We start from the raw sequence: 18,184 nt of genomic DNA, 5'->3' as shown, positions 1-18,184 counted from the left end.
TCGAGACATTTGTGGGGGAAGGTTGGCATCCCCCCCGAGCCAGAGGGAAACTGCAGCGAGAAAGCTGAAGTCGGGCAGAAGACCGACAGAGTAAAAAATGCTTTTATCATCACAGCAAAGACAGACTTTGGCCTGATGAAGCGAGAGGGAAAGAGACAAACACATCACAGCTTTATGTCAAGGACAGTAGAGAGATAAAAAAAAAAGGCTTTTATCTGAACAGCTTTAAAAGGCGCTTGCAGCCGTCCCAGTTTTGGGTGAAGAGAGCAGTCATGCCAGTGCACAACAACCTCTCCGTGGTGGCGCATGGTCCTGGGGATCTGCGAATGGTAATCACTTCTTTCTTTTGTGCCTCATTCTCAACCTTTTGCGCATAAGCTACGACATATTGGGGCTGAGGACATAGGCCAAAGTTGTCACTGTTGCCGTGGTAAAGGGATGGAGTCAACCTGCAGTGGGTGCCCTTGCTCTGTTTCACAGGAGCAGAGGTGGTTCTGGCTGGAGTCTGGTTTAATGCTTTAACAAGTTAGTGTATATAAAGGAGCAGAAGGGCAGGTAAATACAGTTGAGCGCAGTAAAATGCCCTTGAGACCATGATGCTGTGCTGACCTTTTAGCCATCTCCAAGATCAGTCTAACACTTCCCTCCCACATAGTTCTCCATTTTCTCTATCATCCTTGGGCTTCAATCTCCTTAAGCTATCTGCCTCAACCACCACCCCAGCCACTTAACATCCAGTATAAAAAAAATCTACCTCCAACATCCCTCTGTACACTTTCCTCCGATCTCCTTAAAATGATTCCTGTTCAGCTTTAGCCATGTCTGCCCTGGGAGAAAGCTGCTGTGTGTCATCTCTACCTTTGCCACACCTCTATCAAGTCATCTCACTCTCCTTCATTGGGAAAAAGAAAAGCCCTAACTTACTCAACCTATCCTCATAGGCCATGCTCACTAATCATGGTAAATCTCCAGTTAAGTCTCACCTGCACCCTTTCTAAAGCTTCCACATCCTTCCTATAATGAGGTGACCAGAACTGAACACATTATCCCCAGTTTAATCTTCTGTATGTTGTCTGTACCCACACATCTATGATGCTGCTGTGGGCTACCTCACCATTCTGGTGCACATGAAAATGGACTTGACTTTCTTGTTGGAGATTGGAGATAAGGGAAAGTTGCAGTGCTTCTGTTGTGTACAGACCTATGGTTTTGGTGTGGGGTGGGGGAATAATCTTCACAGACTGGCGTTCTTTGCCATCAGTTGGGGCAGCTTGCCTGGAGTGGCACAGAGAAAGTCACTAGCAATGGGAATGGTGAACCAGCAGGTCTGAAAGGCGACGTGATTGTGTTGGAGAATGTGCAGAAAGGACACGCCAGGATATTCCCTCAATTACAAACTGAGATAGTAGGGATTTGCTGATTGCGTGCTTCCCTGGAGCAAAGGGGGCTGATGGAGGCGGCTTGGTAGTGTAGTGATTAGCACAACACTCTACAGTACCAGCAACAGGGATTCATTTCCTGCTGCTGCCTGTAGGGAGTCTGTACGTTCTCCCCGTGACCGTGTGGGTTTCCCCTGGGTGCTCTGGTTTCCTCCCGCAGTCCAGTGACATACTGGTTGGAAGGTTAATTGGTCATTGTAAACTGTCCCGTGATTAGACTAGGATTAATTCCAGGGGATTGCTGGGCAGCCACAGCTCAATGGGCCAGAAGGGCCTATTCACTGTATCTGAATAAATAATTGAAATTGTGAGGGGGATAAATAGAGAAGTAAATCAAAATTATTTTCCTGTGGTGGGTGGGAAGGCGTCTAAGGTAAGTGGAGAGGTAAACAGTCTAGTGGGGTCATAGGGAGAATTTCTTTCACACAGGGAGTGGTTGGAGACTGGAATGCATTGCCTGAAAATGGAGGCAGAGCCTCTCACCACGTGGAAGAAGTGTGTGAATTGCCAAGCTGTAGAAGGGCAAAGACCCATGACAGGCAAATGGCATGAATACAGATGGGTATAACAGATGGCATAGAGATGGTGGGCCGAAGAACCTATTTCTATGCTGTATGGCATTGTGTCTCTAGAATAGCAGATTCCTCTCCATCTGAATCTACTCTCGGGATACGCTCTTCACTGTTTATTATGATATAATTCATCATCATTCTCCACCAGCTCCTTCTAACAACATTCCAGGGAACCTCTTATTATTGTGTAAGGGACCAGGATGCCGGATATGAGGCGGCACAGTAGTGTAGTGGTTAGCACGACGCTTTACAGTACCAGTGACCTGGGTTCAATTCCCGCTGTACCTGGAAGGAGTCTGTATGTTCAGCCCGTGGCCACATGGGTTCCTCCCACATTCCAAAGGCCTACCAGTTGGTAGGTTAATTAGTCACTGTAAATTGCCCTGTGATTAGGCTAGGATTAAATCAGAGGGTTACTGAGTGGTATAGATCTTACTCAACCATAGCTAATCTAGACCCTGAGCTGACCGCGACAAGTCAGAACTTGATTGTGGTTAACTCAATCCTCACCTGACATTGCCCATTCTAAAACGTGTTCAAAGATTTTGTTGACAGCTGACCCAAGTTGAAGCCAAAACGCAGTTGTGCCCCATTCAGACTGCTGAAGAAATAACCGTCACCTTTTCAACTCTGCCCGCTTTAAAACTTTTCCCGTTGTTCTCATTGGCCGACCTCCACGCGCTTGCCCAGTCGTGCCCCGTTCAGAATGCTGAAGAAATTACCGTCACCTTTTCAACTCTGCCTGCTTTAAAACTTTTCCCGTTGTTCTCACTGGCCGACCTCCACGCGCTTGCCCAGTCGTGCCCCGTTCAGACTGCTGAAGAAATAACCGTCACCTTTTCAGCTCTGCCCGCTTTAAAACTTTTCCCGTTGTTCTCATTGGCCGACCTCCACGCGCTTGCCCGGTCGTGCCCCATTCAGACTGCTGAAGAAATAACCGTCACCTTTTCAACTCTGCCCGCTTTAAAACTTTTCCCGTTGTTCTCATTGGCCAACCTCCACGCGCTTGCCCAGTCGTGCCCCGTTCAGACTGCTGAAGAAATAACTGTCACCTTTTCAACTCTGCCCGCTTTAAAACTTTTCCCGTTGTTCTCATTGGCCGACCTCCACGCGCTTGCCCGGTCGTGCCTCGTTCAGACTGCTGAAGAAATAACCGTCACCTTTTCAACTCTGCCCGCTTTAAAACTTTTCCCGTTGTTCTCATTGGCCGACCTCCACGCGCTTGCCCAGTCGTGCCCCGTTCAGAATGCTGAAGAAATTACCGTCACCTTTTCAACTCTGCCCGCTTTAAAACTTTTCCCGTTGTTCTCACTGGCCGACCTCCACGCGCTTGCCCAGTCGTGCCCCGTTCAGACTGCTGAAGAAATAACCGTCACCTTTTCAGCTCTGCCCGCTTTAAAACTTTTCCCGTTGTTCTCATTGGCCGACCTCCACGCGCTTGCCCGGTCGTGCCCCATTCAGACTGCTGAAGAAATAACCGTCACCTTTTCAACTCTGCCCGCTTTAAAACTTTTCCCGTTGTTCTCATTGGCCAACCTCCACGCGCTTGCCCAGTCGTGCCCCGTTCAGACTGCTGAAGAAATAACTGTCACCTTTTCAACTCTGCCCGCTTTAAAACTTTTCCCGTTGTTCTCATTGGCCGACCTCCACGCGCTTGCCCGGTCGTGCCTCGTTCAGACTGCTGAAGAAATAACCGTCACCTTTTCAACTCTGCCCGCTTTAAAACTTTTCCCGTTGTTCTCATTGGCCGACCTCCACGCGCTTGCCCAGTCGTGCCCCGTTCAGAATGCTGAAGAAATTACCGTCACCTTTTCAACTCTGCCCGCTTTAAAACTTTTCCCGTTGTTCTCACTGGCCGACCTCCACGCGCTTGCCCAGTCATGCCCCGTTCAGACTGCTGAAGAAATAACTGTCACCTTTTCAACTCTGCCCGCTTTAAAACTTTTCCCGTTGTTCTCATTGGCCGACCTCCACGCGCTTGCCCGGTCGTGCCTCGTTCAGACTGCTGAAGAAATAACCGTCACCTTTTCAACTCTGCCCGCTTTAAAACTTTTCCCGTTGTTCTCATTGGCCGACCTCCACGCGCTTGCCCGGTCGTGCCCCATTCAGACTGCTGAAGAAATAATAAACAATGATAAAGATTAACTTTACTTGTCACATGTACATCAAAGCACACAGCGAAGTGCATCATTTGTACTTGGAGCAACATCGCATGCCCGCAATTTACTAACCCTAATGCATACAGCTTTGGAACACGGGAGGAAACCAGAGCACCCAGAGGATATCCATGCAACCAGAGGGAGAACATAAAAACTCCTCACAAATAGGGGTGAGCACTGTGGCTGTAAAGCATTATGCTAACTGCTATGCTACTGTGGATCAGCTCTCTAACTGGAAGCCCAAAGCTGCTAATACCTCTTGATATCTTCAGGGCAGGTTAGTGCTAAGCAATACTTATGCCATACAAGTGGCAGGTAATGTTTGTCTCCGACCAGCGAGAGTCTAACCACCAATGGTTGACATTCAAGGACAAAGGATTCTGACAGCAATGACCTTGGAATCATTCTCTTTGGATCAAAAGAGTATGAGAGATGTCTTAGAACATAGATATCGACAGCACATTACAGGCCCTTTGGCCCTCATCCTACTCTAGAAACTGCCTAGAATTACCCTACCGTATAGCCCTCTATTTTTCTAAGCTCCATATACGTACCTGAGAGTCTCTTAGAAGTCCCTATTATATACACTTCCACCACCATTGCTGGCAATGCGTTCCACGCGCCCATTACAGGTTTCTCTGTGTGAAAACCTTGACTCCGACATCCCCTCTGTACCTCCTTCCAAGCACCTTAAAACTGTGCCCCCTTGTGTTAGAACTGGGAGAAGGGCTCAGCTATCCACAGGATCAATGACAAATCAATGATTTCTTTTGCATTCTTCTAATTCTACCAGTTACTTTGTTACTTCAAATTTATATTCTGTTGTTTTAGATTTCCCTTTTAAGGAAACAATTCATTCCTATTTTATCTTGATTTCCTCAATTTTATATATCTCAGTTTATGGTGGCCCTCATCCTCCCCTCTTTCAAATAAAACAATCCTAGTTTATCGAATCTTTCCTCCAACTCATTGTGTTAGTTCTAGTTGCCTCATGATAGGAAGGATGTGGAAGTTCTAAAGAAGGTGCAGGGGAGATTTACCAGGAGAGTATTCTTATGAGCAGAGGTTCAGCAAGTTAGGGCTTTTTTCTCTCTTCGGAGTAAAAGAAGATGATGAGAGCCATAGACAAAATGGATAGCCAGCACCTTTTCCTCAGATGGCAGTGTCTTGATAAGAGGTATAGATAGAGTGGACAGCCAGAGACTTTTTTCCCAGGGTGGAAATGGCTAATATGATGGAGGATAACTTTAAGACGATTGGTAGAATGTATACGGGTGTTAAATTTTGTAACATTAAATTAATTCAGAGACATTCTTGCTATTGAGGGAGTGCAGCATAGGTTCACAAGGTTAATTCCCGGGATGGTGGGACTGTCATATGTTGAAAGGTTGGAGCGACTGGGCTTGTATACACTGGAGTTTAGAAGGATGAGGGGGATCTGATTGAAACATATAAGATTATTAAGGGATTGGACACGCTAGAGGCAAGGAACATGTTCTTGATGTAGGGGGGAGTCCAGAACCAGAGGCCACTGTTTAAGATTAATGGGTAGGCCAATTAGAATGGAGTTCAGGAAAACCTTTTTCACCCAGAGAGTGGTGGATATGTGGAATGCTCTGCCTCAGAAGGCAGTAGAGGCCAATTCTCTGGATGCTTTCAAGAAAGAGTTAGATAGAGCTCTTAAAGATAGCGGAGTCAAGGGATATGGGGAGAAGGCAGAAATGGGGTACTGATTGTGGATGATCAGCCATGATCACATTGAATGGCAGTGCTGACTCAAAGGGCCGAATGGCCTACTCCTGCACCTGAAGTTATGGGAGTCTGAAAATTTGGGTGTAGTTTGACTTCACTTTAAGCAAGGCATGCATACATCACGTGGTAGCACAATTATGCATACAATTAATGTATTTTTACATATAATCCAAAATTAATTCTTTAAACAAACAAGAATGCTTAATCAACAAAATGTATTTATAAGATTATTCAAGTATTATTGAAATATTAAATACTCAATGGGAGGGATTTTAGAGTTCAGTTTCTTTACACACAGAGTGGTGGGTGCATGGTATGCCAGGGGTGGTGGTAGAAGCAGATACATTAGGGGCATTTGAGAGACACACTAGACAGGCACATGGATGGTAGAGAAAGGGAGGGCCTTGTAGGAGGGACCCTGAAGTAGGTTAAAGGGTTGGCACAGCAGAGTGAGCCACAGGGCTCAAACTATGCCATAATGTTCCATGTTCCAAAAGTACATAATGAACAAAAACAGAGGGAGGGGGTGCATATCAGAGATAGGCATTTTACACGGGGTAAGAAATGGTGAAGCACATTGCTGGGGTGGTGATAAAGGCAGATACATTTGTGACCTTTAAGAGAATCTTGGATAGGCACACGGGTAACAGAAAAATGAAGGGCTATGTAGGAGGGAAGAGACAGATTGATCTTGGAGTAGGCAAAAAATTGGCACAATATCGTGGGCTGAAGGCCCTGTACTGTGCTGTAACGTTCTGTGTTCTACAACTTACATTTCAAAATAAAGAGTAGTTACACTAACAATTTTAATGCAAGTAGAGGGAATTGTCGTTTGAGGTAGTTATTGAGTGTGATGGCAGTGAGGAAGAAAAAGTTGTTAAACCCTGAGGTGCTGGTCTTCAGGCTTTACCCTAAACCTAACCCTTCAAAATCCTCTGCAAAAATGTGTGTTTGAACTGGCTTTGCCCTGTCCAAATCCAAATTCCATCTCCCCTCTTTGTGTCAATGACTTTTCACCGTGGTAAAGGTGCTCCAGGTGTGTGTGTGTGTGTGTGTGTGTGTGTGTGTGTGTGTGTGTGTGTGTGTGTGTGTGTGTGTGTGTGTGTGTGTGTGTGTGTGTGTGTGTGTGTGTGTGTGTGTGTGAGAGAGAGAGAGAGAGGGTGAGAGAGAAATGGTCTGTCGTCCTGCCAGAATGAGTGAAATCTCTAGACAGGCTGATCTCCCTTACTTAAGCTTTAACCCCACCTCCAACCCCACCCTCTGAAAGATCCTCAGCACTCTCCACTGCTGAAGTACCAGGAAGTGGGATGGGGCACAGCGAGTTGAAAGTGGAGGTTGCCAAATGAGATGGCAATGTGTCCTGCAGCTAAGCAAGGGCAGTGGTGTAGAACCACAGCAGAAGGAGAAGGATAGGCCATCCGGCCCTTGAGCCTGCTTCACCATTCGGTAGGATCTTGGGCAATCTAATCAGCTCTGCTTTGCTACCCATCCCTGGAAAATCAGGAACCTGACAGATTCTTGATTAGTCAAAGCATCAAAGGTTATAGAGAGAAGCAGGAGAATGGGGTTGAGAGGGATAATAAATCAGCCACGATGGAATGGCAGAGCAGACTTGATGGGCCAAATAGCCTAATTCTGCTCTTATGTCTTATAGTCTTATTTTGTAAACTTCCTCCATCCTTCCAGCTAATCAAGACTCTATCTATCTCTGTCTTACCTCTACTTACCATTGGATTAGCTTGGATCGGCATTCCGGTCAGCATGGATAGGTTGGGCCGATCAGCCTGTGACCGTGCTCTATTACTCTATGACTCTAAAAGTATTCAAAGCCTCTTGGGGAGAAAGAGCTCCAAAGACTCATCACCCTCTGAAAGACAAATATCATCTTAATCCTGAGGAAGAGTCTTGGCCCAAAATGTCAACTCTTTATTCCTATCTATTGACGCTGCCTGACTTACTGAGTTCCTCCATCATTTTGTGTGTGTGTTACACCGGATTTCCAGCATCTTCAGGAACAAATCATCTTATCATTTATTTATTTATTGAGATACAGGGAATAGGCCCTTCCAGCCCTTTGAGCCATGCCACCAAACGATCCCCAATTTAATCCTAGCCTAGTCATGGGACAATTTACGATGACCAATTAACCTACCAATCAGTAAGTTTTTGGCCCGTAGGAGGAAACCACACCAGGAGGAAACCCACCCAGTCACAGAGAGAATGCACAAACGCCTTACAGGCAGCGGCGGGAATTGAACCTGGTTCGACTGTACTGTAAAATGTTGTGCTCACCACTCTGCTACCGTGCTGTCTCATCCTGGCTTGTGTCTTATCTTTAAACAGGGACATTGAATGGCCCAGCATAGGACAGTGCCATAGTCTTGCCTCCCCAACCCTTGAGAGTTAATCCTCCTAATGAGGAATAGGCAGGCATGGCCCTGTCCAGTCTCCCCCTCCTGTGAGCAGGTGATTGTCATAAGAGAGGAGAGAATATCAAAACTGTTTTGAGACTGAGCTAGTTATGTTGTTCAAGAAGCTGGATCAGAAGCCGTCTGGGTTCCCGTTCTCCTTGGATGGATTCCATTTAGTGTAACACTTCACAGCACCAGCCATAAGCTCGGGATTCAATTCCTGCAGCTGTCTGTAAAGTGTTTGCACGTTCTCCCCATGACTGCACGAGTTTCCTAAAGGTGCTCCGATTTAGAGACGTTTGGGTTAGGGTTAGTAAGGTGTGAGTATGCTATGTTGGCACTGGAAGCAACCTCAGATTGTGTTGGCTGTTGTGCAAATAATACATTTCATTGTAAGTTTTGATGTACAAGTGACAAATAAACATAATCTCCTCCAATTTCACTGAGAACTCAGTTCCTAGCAATCAAACTGTTGAGTGAGCATGGCCTTGGTAAAGTGCTTTTCCAAAGTCCATCTGGACTACATCAATGTGTTTAGTCCTATCCTCGAAAAAATGCAGTCAGACTTGATCTCACATGAACTAAGTTTTATTTACTATTCCCAATCAGCCCATGCCTCTTCGAATACAAATTAATAATTCCTCTGACATTTTTCCTTGTAATTTTGCAACACTTATATAAGACTTGCCAACCTGCAGTTACGTGTGTGTGTGTGTGTGTGTGTGTGTGTGTGTGTGTGTGTGTGTGTGTGTGTGTGTGTGTGTGAGAAAAATGGTCTGTCGTCCTGCCAGAATGAATGAAGTCTCTAGACTGTCTCTAGAAGTCTCTAGTGTGTGCGTGCAATTCTGCCTGTATCTGGTTTGTATTCCATGTGACATCAAGGTACAGCTGAAGTCTCTTGGTACAGCAAAGGCTATGGGCTCTGAAAACATTTCTGGCAATAGTACTGAATATTTGTGTTCCAGAACTTACTGTACCCTTGGCTAAGCTAAACCAGTACAGCTACAACCCTGGCATCTATCCAGCAATGAGGAAAATTGCCCAGGTATGTCCAGCCTGCAAGAGTCAAAACCCAACCCAGCCGGTCACTGCTCCTTTAGTCGACTCTCAGTCATTAGCAAGGTGATTGAAGGGTTTGTCAATAATGCCATGAAGTGACACTATTTATTCACCTGCTCCCAGAAGCTCAGTTTGGGTTCTGCCGAAGTCACGCAGCCCCTGAGCTCACAACAAGAGCTGAATATCAGAAAACATGAAAGTGGTGTCACAGGTTGATAGGGTCGCAATGAAAGCTTTTGGCATGTTGACCTTCACAGATAAGAGTATTGAGCACAAGAGATGGGACATTATGTTAAAGTTGTATAAGACATCAGTGAGGCCTAATTTGGAGTATTGTGCAAACATGAGGAAATCTGCAGATGCTGGAAATTCAAACAACAACACACACAAAATGCTGGTGGAACACAGCAGGCCAGGCAGCACCTTGTGGTAAACCATGTATACCTGTCTGGACACGTCCCTCTGCTGACTGCTCCTGTGGCTCCTCCCACAGACCCCTGTATAAAGGCGATTGGAGGCACTGCTCCTCCCTCAGTCTCCGAGATGCCGTGCTCCCTTTTGATGCTAATAAAAGCCTATCGTTCACCTCCCATCTCTGAGAGTTATTGATGGTGCATCACATCTATAGGGAGAAACACTGTTGACGTTTCGGGCCAAGATCCTTCGTCAGGACGGAGGGTCCTGACGAAGGGTCTCGGCCCGAAATGTCGACAGTGTTTCTCCCTATAGATGCTGCCTGGCCTGCTGCGTTCCACCAGCATTGTGTGTGTGTTGCTTGGAGTATTGTCTGCAGTTTTGGTCACCTATCTACAGGAAAGATGTAAAAAAGGTTGAAAGAGTACAGAGAAAATTTACAAGGAAGTTGCCAGATCCGGAGCACCTGACTTATATGGAAAGATTGAGTAGGTTGGGACTTTATTCTTTGGAACTCAGAAGACTGGGAGGAGATTTGATAGAGGTGTACAAAATTATGAGGGGTATAGATAGGGTAAATGCAAGCAGGCTTTTGCCACGGAGGTTGCGTAGAACTATAACCAGAGGTCAGGGGTTAAGGGTGAAAGGTGAGAAGTTTAAGGGGAACATATGGGAAAACTTCTATACTCAGTGGGCTGTAAGAGTGTGGAATAAGCTGCCAGTGCAAGTGGTGCATGTGAGCTCAATTTCAACATTTAAGAGAAGTTTGGATAGGTACAAGGATGATAGAGGTATGGAGGGCTATGGTCCCAGTGGAGGTCAATGGGAGCAGGCAGATTAAGTGATTTGGCATGGACTAGTTGGGCTGAAGGCCTGTTTCTGTGCTGTACTTCTCTATGACTCTATAGAACATTTAATACTCGAGCTGCTTACTTAAAATGCTTACAGGACAGACTCCAAAATTGATAAAGGTTGTAAAGAAACAGACTCCTCAGCCTTGAGGACCTTCATGCCATCAGGGTGGCACAGCAGCATAGTGGTTAGCACAACGGTTTACAGTTCAGCTAACCCAGGTTCAATTCCCGCCGCTGCCACGAGAGCACGGGCTTTCTTCAGGTGCTCCGGTGTCCTCCCACAGTCCGGCTGGCAGGTTAATTGGTCATTGTAAACTGGCCCGTGATTGGGCTAGCATTAAATCGGGGGATTGATGGGCGGCATGGCTCGAAGGGTTGGAAGGGCCTATTCCATGCTCTACCTCAATAAATCAATAGATAAATAAATAAGTAGCTTCTTCATAGTTTATGCAAATCTGATGTACATCTGTGTTGACATAAAACAAAGTATGTGGACATACCTGTCTTCAAACTTTGCAAGAAACAAATTGGTCCAAAGTGTAGGGTTGTCATAAAATAATATTGCACACAGTGACCATGGGTGTGGCACCTGAAGGGCATGTGGTTAAACTACAGTTAAAATGCCTATGAGGTAAGGTTTATCTGATGACCTAGCACAGTCAGAAATTTAAAGATGATTAATTGGAAATGAATGGGTTTAACGAGCATTTGAACTTAATTTGAATTGAACTAGCGTGATGGACTTAGCTCCATCATGGGTCTAGCCTCCGTAGTATCTAGGACATCTTCAAGGAGTGATGCCACAAAAAAGCAGCATCCATCATTAAGGACCCCCGTCACCCAGGACATGCCCTATTCTCATTGCTACTGTCAAGGAAGAGATGCAGAAGCAGGAAGACACACACTCAGCGATTCAGGAACAACTCCTTCTTCTCTGCCATCCAACTTCAGAATGGACATCGAATCCATGAACACTACCTCACTTTTAAATTTAAAAAAAAAATTTGCACTACTTATTTAATTTAACTATTCAATATTACATATTTACTGCAATTCATGTTTTTTTCCCTATTATTATGAACTGAATTGTACTGCTGCCACAAAGACAGCAAATTTCATGACAATGCCAGTGATATTAAATCTGATTCTGAGTCATCTGTTTTCCACATACTTGGACAGTAAATGGTAGAGTCCTGGGGAGTGGAACAGAGGGACCTTGAAGTGTATGTGCATTGTTCGCTGAAAATGGTCAATAGGGCTCTGAAGGCGGTGGTTGGCATGCTGGACTTTATCAGTTAGGGCACTGAACAGAGGAGTTAGAAATCTGAGTCCTGCCGAAACTTTTGTACAGTACTGTAGTAATTTTATATCCTGTACTGTAATGCTGCAGCAAAAAAAAACAATTTTCATGACCAAGTGAGAGATGATAAACCTGATTCAGATATGGGTCTCTCTTCTGGGAAGGGGTCAGGGAGAGTGGAATCATGGTTGGGAAAAGTAGAAGTGAGAGGGGTGGGAGCGAGAAGCACCAGAGAGACATTCTGTAATGATTGCTAAACCAATTGTTTGGAATCAAATGACTTTGCCTGGTTCCCCAGAACTGGATGTGCCTGTACCCATGCCACACCCCGCACTCCTTCTCTGTCACCCATACCCCTCCCTCGGTGCTCCACCCACATCATTCCCAACATCCTTTGCTCCTGCCAGATTTACAAACTCGCTCTCCGCTCCTCCTTGACAAATATAGTACTGTGCAAAAATCTTATGCATCCTGGCTATATACATTTGCCTAAGGCCTTCGCACAGTACTGCATGGAAGGAATAAACAGTCGACATTTTGGGCCAAGTCTCTTCATTAGGACTGGAAAGGAAGGGGGAAGATCATGAGAGACATAAACAGGGTGAAAACATGTAGTCTTTTTCGGGGGTGGGGTGGGGATGGGGTGCTGAACACAAGAGTCTTTAAGGTTGGAGGTTAACGATTAAAAGGAACATCAGGGACAACTTCTTCATGCAAAGGGTGGTGTGAACTTGGAATGAGCTGCCAGAAATAGTGGCTGGGGCAGGTACATTATCAACATTTAAAATCTGACAAGATAAGTACATTGAGTGGAAATGTTTAGAGAGCTATATAAGGATTGGTAGTTCAAAGTTTAAAGTAAATTTATTATCAAACTACGTAAATGTCGCCATATACTACCCCAAGATTAATTTTCTTGCAGGGCTTCACGGTAGAACAAAGAAATACAAAAGAATCTATGAAAAGTGCACATAAAGAATGACAAACAACCAATATGCCAAAGAAGACAATCTGTGCAAATATAAAAAATAATAAATAAACAGACAGACAGACGGACAATACTTAGACTATGAATTGTAAAGTATTTGAAAGTGGGCCCATAGGTTATAGAATCAGTTCAGAGTTGTGGTGAGTGATGTTTCAGAAGCCTGATGGCTGAAGGGTAATAATTGTTCCTGAACCTGGTGGTGTGGGACCTAAGGCTCCTGTACCTCCTTCCAGATGGCAGCAGCGAGAAGTGGTCATGGGCTGGATGGCGAGGTCCTTGATGTTGGAGGCTGCTTTCTTGTGGCAGCGCTCCTTGTAGATATGCTCAATGGTGGGGAGTGCTTTTTCTGTGATGGACTGGACTGGGTCTGGTACTTTTTGTAGGCTTTTAATTTCTTGGGTGTTGGTTTTTCCATACCAACAGTTAGGTTCCATCCAGTTAGGATGCTCTCAACTGCCCACCTATAGAAGTTTAATCTGAGGATTTGACTTGAATCCCAACCATTAAGGTTGAATCCTTTCTCAGGCACCAACCTATTCTCTCTCTTCACAGGAAAAGCTTCCAGTTCCTGAACCAGGCCTTAATGGTAAGTCTTTTCATTCTCCTCAGCATAACGTTCTCTTCAACTTTCTTTCGTAATACTTAATCTGAGTCTATTGCAATAATCTTTAGATAGCAAGCAGTTACGAATTTAAAGATCCAAGTCCTTTTGCACGTTTATAAAACAAACGATGATTTTGTGATTCAACATTTATACACTACTAAAGAAAAGCTCATATCTCATGTTGCCTCAGCCAGGTATTCAAACAAGTGCACTAATTGGTTTCACTATGATGAATTTCTCCTTCCCCATAAATGGTAGCATGGTAGCATAGTGGTTAGCACAGCACTTTACAGTACAGTTCTTGCCACTGTCTGCAAGGAGTTCATACGTTCTCCCTGTGACCCAGTTGGGTTTCTTCCAGGAGCTCCGGTTTCCTCTCACAGTCCTAAGACGCACCAGTTGGTTGGTTAATTGGTCATTGTAAATTGCCCTGTGATTAGGCTAGGGTTAAATCAGAGGATGGCAGGCTGGTGTAGCTTGAAGGGCCAGAAGGGCCCTTTCTGTACTCTATCTCAATAAATAAACAAATTCATAAATCCTGCAATTTTAATCACCTATAAGGTAATGTAAATTTTAAAAAATCAATTTAATTTCACCTGTTTGGATCTTCAGTGAGAGCAGTCCATGTATAACACGCCCTTTGTGCCTCTCTGTGCCAGCTCCTTGTAATTAGAACGCTATCGCACAAAAATCAACCCTTCAGCCCACGGTGTCTGTGCCAAACGAAACTAAATTAAATCTCTTCTGCCTGCACATGATCCAGGGCTAGATGTGACATTAGAATGATTACAACCTGATGGATTATTGGAGCAGGATTATGGGCTGAGCAGTCCAATTCAGGTCCTGTTTTACCTGTTCCCGTGTGACCCACAAAAGCCACTGGCAAGTATAGTTGGCACACAGCTACAGCTCTTGCCCAGCAAGGTGCCTTGCTACGTAACAGAGAAGCATTTTAAAGTAAATATTAAGCGCCTGATTTGTCTCCTCTGCTGTGTTTTCAGAGGTCCAGTTGCAGATGAACGCTGTTGGGATCTGCAGATCTGATGTCCATTATTGGCAACATGGAAGGTTAGGAAGCTTTTACATGAAGAACCCAATGGTTCTGGGCCATGAAGGTGCTGGGACGGTGACCAAATTGGGACCAGGAGTGAAGCATCTCCAAGTAGGTAAGAGAAATTCCAAACCATGGTGCTAGATCCAATGAGTATGTACAGGGAAAGAGTCAACGTTCAAGATGAAGGTTACAGTGCTGCCGAAGGGCTTTGGCCCAACATGTTGACTGTACTCTTTTCCATAGATGCTGCCCACCTGCTGAGCTCCTCCAGCATTTTGTGTGTGTACGTACAGGAGTTGCCTCTTATTTCTGTTCCAGGGGTTCAGCCTGAACCCAGTCTGGGGAGTGAAACCAGTCAAAATCAGCACATCCCAGAACTCTTTTGTTAAGACTGACAAAAAATGCCACAGATAAAATTATATAAATACAAACACTAGAAATAAGATAATAGGAAACTACCTGGATGTTATATGATGTGCATTATATGATTTCAATCAACCTTGCATGTCTTTAATTCTTGACTCTCATTTTAATTCACATGTTCTTTTCTTTAACTTGGAACCAAACATTACATAATGGTGTCCGCCCCATTTGCCAATCATTACGAAGGTCCTGTACATGTGTGGACATATGAGACTGCAGGTGCTGGAATCTGAACCAACAAGCAAGATGTGGAGCAACTCAGCACATCAGGTAGCATCTGTGGAGGGAAATGGACAATAAACATTTTGGGCTACAACTTTTCATCTGGATTGAAAGGAAGATCCTCTCCGTCTTTCAGTCCAGATGAAGAGTCTCAACTCAAAATATTGACTACCTATTTCCCTCCATTGATGCTGCCTCACCTGCGTTCCCCCAGTGCCGATAAATAGTATTTCTCCCCCAGAAGTTTTCACGTTTTATTGTCTTACAACATTGAATTACAATGGATTTAATTTGGCATTTTTGACACTGATCAACAAAAAGAGACTCATTTGTGTCAAAGTGAAAACAAATTTCTACAAATTGGTCTAAATTTATTACAATTATTAAACACAAAATAGTTGATGTCATAATGACTCACACCCTTCAAGTCAGTATTTAGTAGATGCACCTTTGGCAGCAATTACAGCCTTGAGTCTGTGTGGATAGGTCTCTATCAGCTTTGCACATCTGGACACTGCAATTTTTCCCCATTCTTCTTTACAAAATTGTTCAAGCTCTGTCAGATTGCATGGGGATCGTGAGAGAACAGCCCTTTTCAGGTCCAGCCATGAATTCTCAATTGGATTGAGGTCCAGACTTTGACTTGGCCACGCCAGGTCATTAACTTTGCTGCTTTTAAGCCACTCCTGTGTAGCTTTGGCTTTATGCTTGGGGTCATTGTCTTGCTGGAAAACAAATCTTCTCCCAAGTCGCATTTCCCTTGCAGACTGCATCAGGTTTTCCTCCAGGATTTCCTTGTATTGCTGCATTCATTTTACCCTCTACCTTCACAAGACTTCCAAGGCCTGCTGCAGTGAAGCATCCCCACAGCATGATGTAGCCACCTCTATGTTTCATAGCAGGGATGGTGTGTTTTTGATGATATACAGTGTTTATTTTGATGGGCAGAAAGCTCAGTTTTGGTTTCAACCTTCTTCCAGCTGACCTCCGAGTCTCCCACATGCCTTCTGATAAACTCTAGCTGAGCTTCATGTGAGTTTTTTTTCCCCAACAGTGGCTTTCTCTTTACCACTCGCCCATAAAACAGCACCTGGTGAAGCACCCAGGCAACAGTTGTTGTACGTGCAGTCTCTCCCATCTCAGCCATTGAAGCTTGCAACTCCTCCTGAGTTGTCATAGGTCTCTTGGTTGCCTCCCTCACTAGTCCCCTTCTTGCACGGTCACTCAGCTTTTGAGGATGGACTGCTCTAGGCAGATTTACAGCTGTGCAATATTCTTTCCATTTCTTCAAGACTGACACCAAGGAATATTCCATGACTTGGGAATTTTCTTGCATCTGTCTCCTGGCTTGTGCTTTTCAATAACCTTTTTGTGGAGCTGCTGGGAGAGTTGCTTTGTTTCTGCCAGGATACCGACTCTCCAGCAGCTGGACCTTCCAGATACAGTTGTATTTTTCCTACAATCAATAGAAACACCTTGACTGCACACGGTGATCTCCATTTAACTAATTATGTGACTTCTAAAACCAATTAGCTGCGCCAGTGATGATTTGGTGTGTCATATTAAAGCAGGTGTATACTTATGCAATCAATTATTTGGTGTATTATATTTATAATTGATTTAGACCACTTTGTAGAGATCTGTTTTCACTTTGACACAACAGAGTCTTTTTCTGTTGATCAGTATCAAAAAAAGCCAAAATAAATCCATTGTGATTTATTGTTGTAATACAATAGAACATGAAAGCTTCTGGGGGGGATGAATACTTTTTATAGGTACTGTATATACTCAGAGGATTTGTCATGTCCACAGCTTCTTCACCCTGTTCATTTTATAAAAAAAACACATGGGAATGATTGATGGCCACAACACCCACCACTCTCCCCCCCTTGAAATCCTTTGGTTTTACTGTCCCGATCCTTAACATGTCCGTGAAATGCTTCTTCCCCATCTCAGTTGCTTAGTACATCTGAAGTCATAGAAGTCATAGAACAATACAGCACAGAAACAGCCCCTTTGGCCCATCTAGTCTGTGGTGTACTATTAATCTGTCTACTCCCATCAGTCTGCACCCAGACCATAACCCTCCATACCCCTCCCATCCATGTACCTATCCAAATATCTCTTAATTGTTGAAATCGAACCTGGACCCACCACTTCCTCTGGAAGCTCCTTCCACACTGTCACCACCCAGTGAAGAAGTTCTCCAACACACACAAAATGCTGGTGGAACACAGCAGGCCAGGCAGCATCTATAGGAAGAAGCACTGTCGATGTTTCAGGCCGAGACCCTTCGTCAGGACTCCTTCCCCTTCAGTTTCCCCTAAAACATTTCACCTTTCACCCTTGACCCATGACCTCTGGTTCTAATGTCACGCAACCTCCGCGGAAAAGCCGGCTGGTATTTACCTTATACACCTGATATCCTCTCAAAGGAACGTCATTTTGTTCAGTAATACACAAGAGATCTGCAGGTGCTGGGAACCTTGAGCAACACACACTAAATGTTGGGACAACTCAGCAAAATGCTGAGTTCCTCTTGCACCTTGTGTGTGCTATTCATTGTGTTCAATGATGTTTTCTAGCCACTGTCATTCAAAACTCGCCAGCCGGTGGCGTCTTGGCACCAGCACCGGACCTTGAGGCGAATGGTCCCGGCTGACTCCCTTTGCGCTTCCCATCTGCGCTCGGTTGAGCGTTGAGCTAGCGACTCAGCCTCATAAAAAAACAGACAAAATGCTAAAGAAATGGCAAGCCTGCTGCCCAATGCACTGCAAGGCACGGAAAGCAATAACAATAACATTCAAAGCTGACAATAGGAAAAATAATGGGTTTAATGGCATTTCAAGAAGGGAGTGGGACGGGCTTCTCTGCAGCAGTGGCCTGAGCATTAATGTTTCCGAAGACTATTGGGTGAATCCAGACCTGTGTGG

At 44.8% G+C, this 18,184-nt stretch overlaps 1 protein-coding gene across 2 annotated transcripts in view; it reads left to right on the top strand.

Annotated features, from left to right (window-relative positions):
- Nucleotides 1-226: 226 nt before the first annotated feature.
- Nucleotides 227-18,184, top strand: part of LOC140714330 (sorbitol dehydrogenase-like) — an 83,235-nt gene continuing 65,277 nt past the window's right edge. For both annotated transcript variants that reach the window (XM_073025493.1, XM_073025492.1), the window contains exons 1-3: nucleotides 227-329; nucleotides 13,501-13,534; nucleotides 14,554-14,718. In XM_073025493.1, coding sequence (XP_072881594.1) covers nucleotides 273-329; nucleotides 13,501-13,534; nucleotides 14,554-14,718 — 256 coding nt within the window. In that variant the 5' untranslated portion in view covers nucleotides 227-272. The remainder of the gene's footprint in view (nucleotides 330-13,500; nucleotides 13,535-14,553; nucleotides 14,719-18,184) is intronic.

This window comes from Hemitrygon akajei, chromosome 21 (assembly GCF_048418815.1).
Source record: "Hemitrygon akajei chromosome 21, sHemAka1.3, whole genome shotgun sequence".
In the NCBI taxonomy this organism is placed as follows: domain Eukaryota; kingdom Metazoa; phylum Chordata; class Chondrichthyes; order Myliobatiformes; family Dasyatidae; genus Hemitrygon; species Hemitrygon akajei.
The sequence above is the reverse complement of the archived record's forward strand: the minus strand, read 5'-3'. Positions and strand labels throughout refer to the sequence as shown.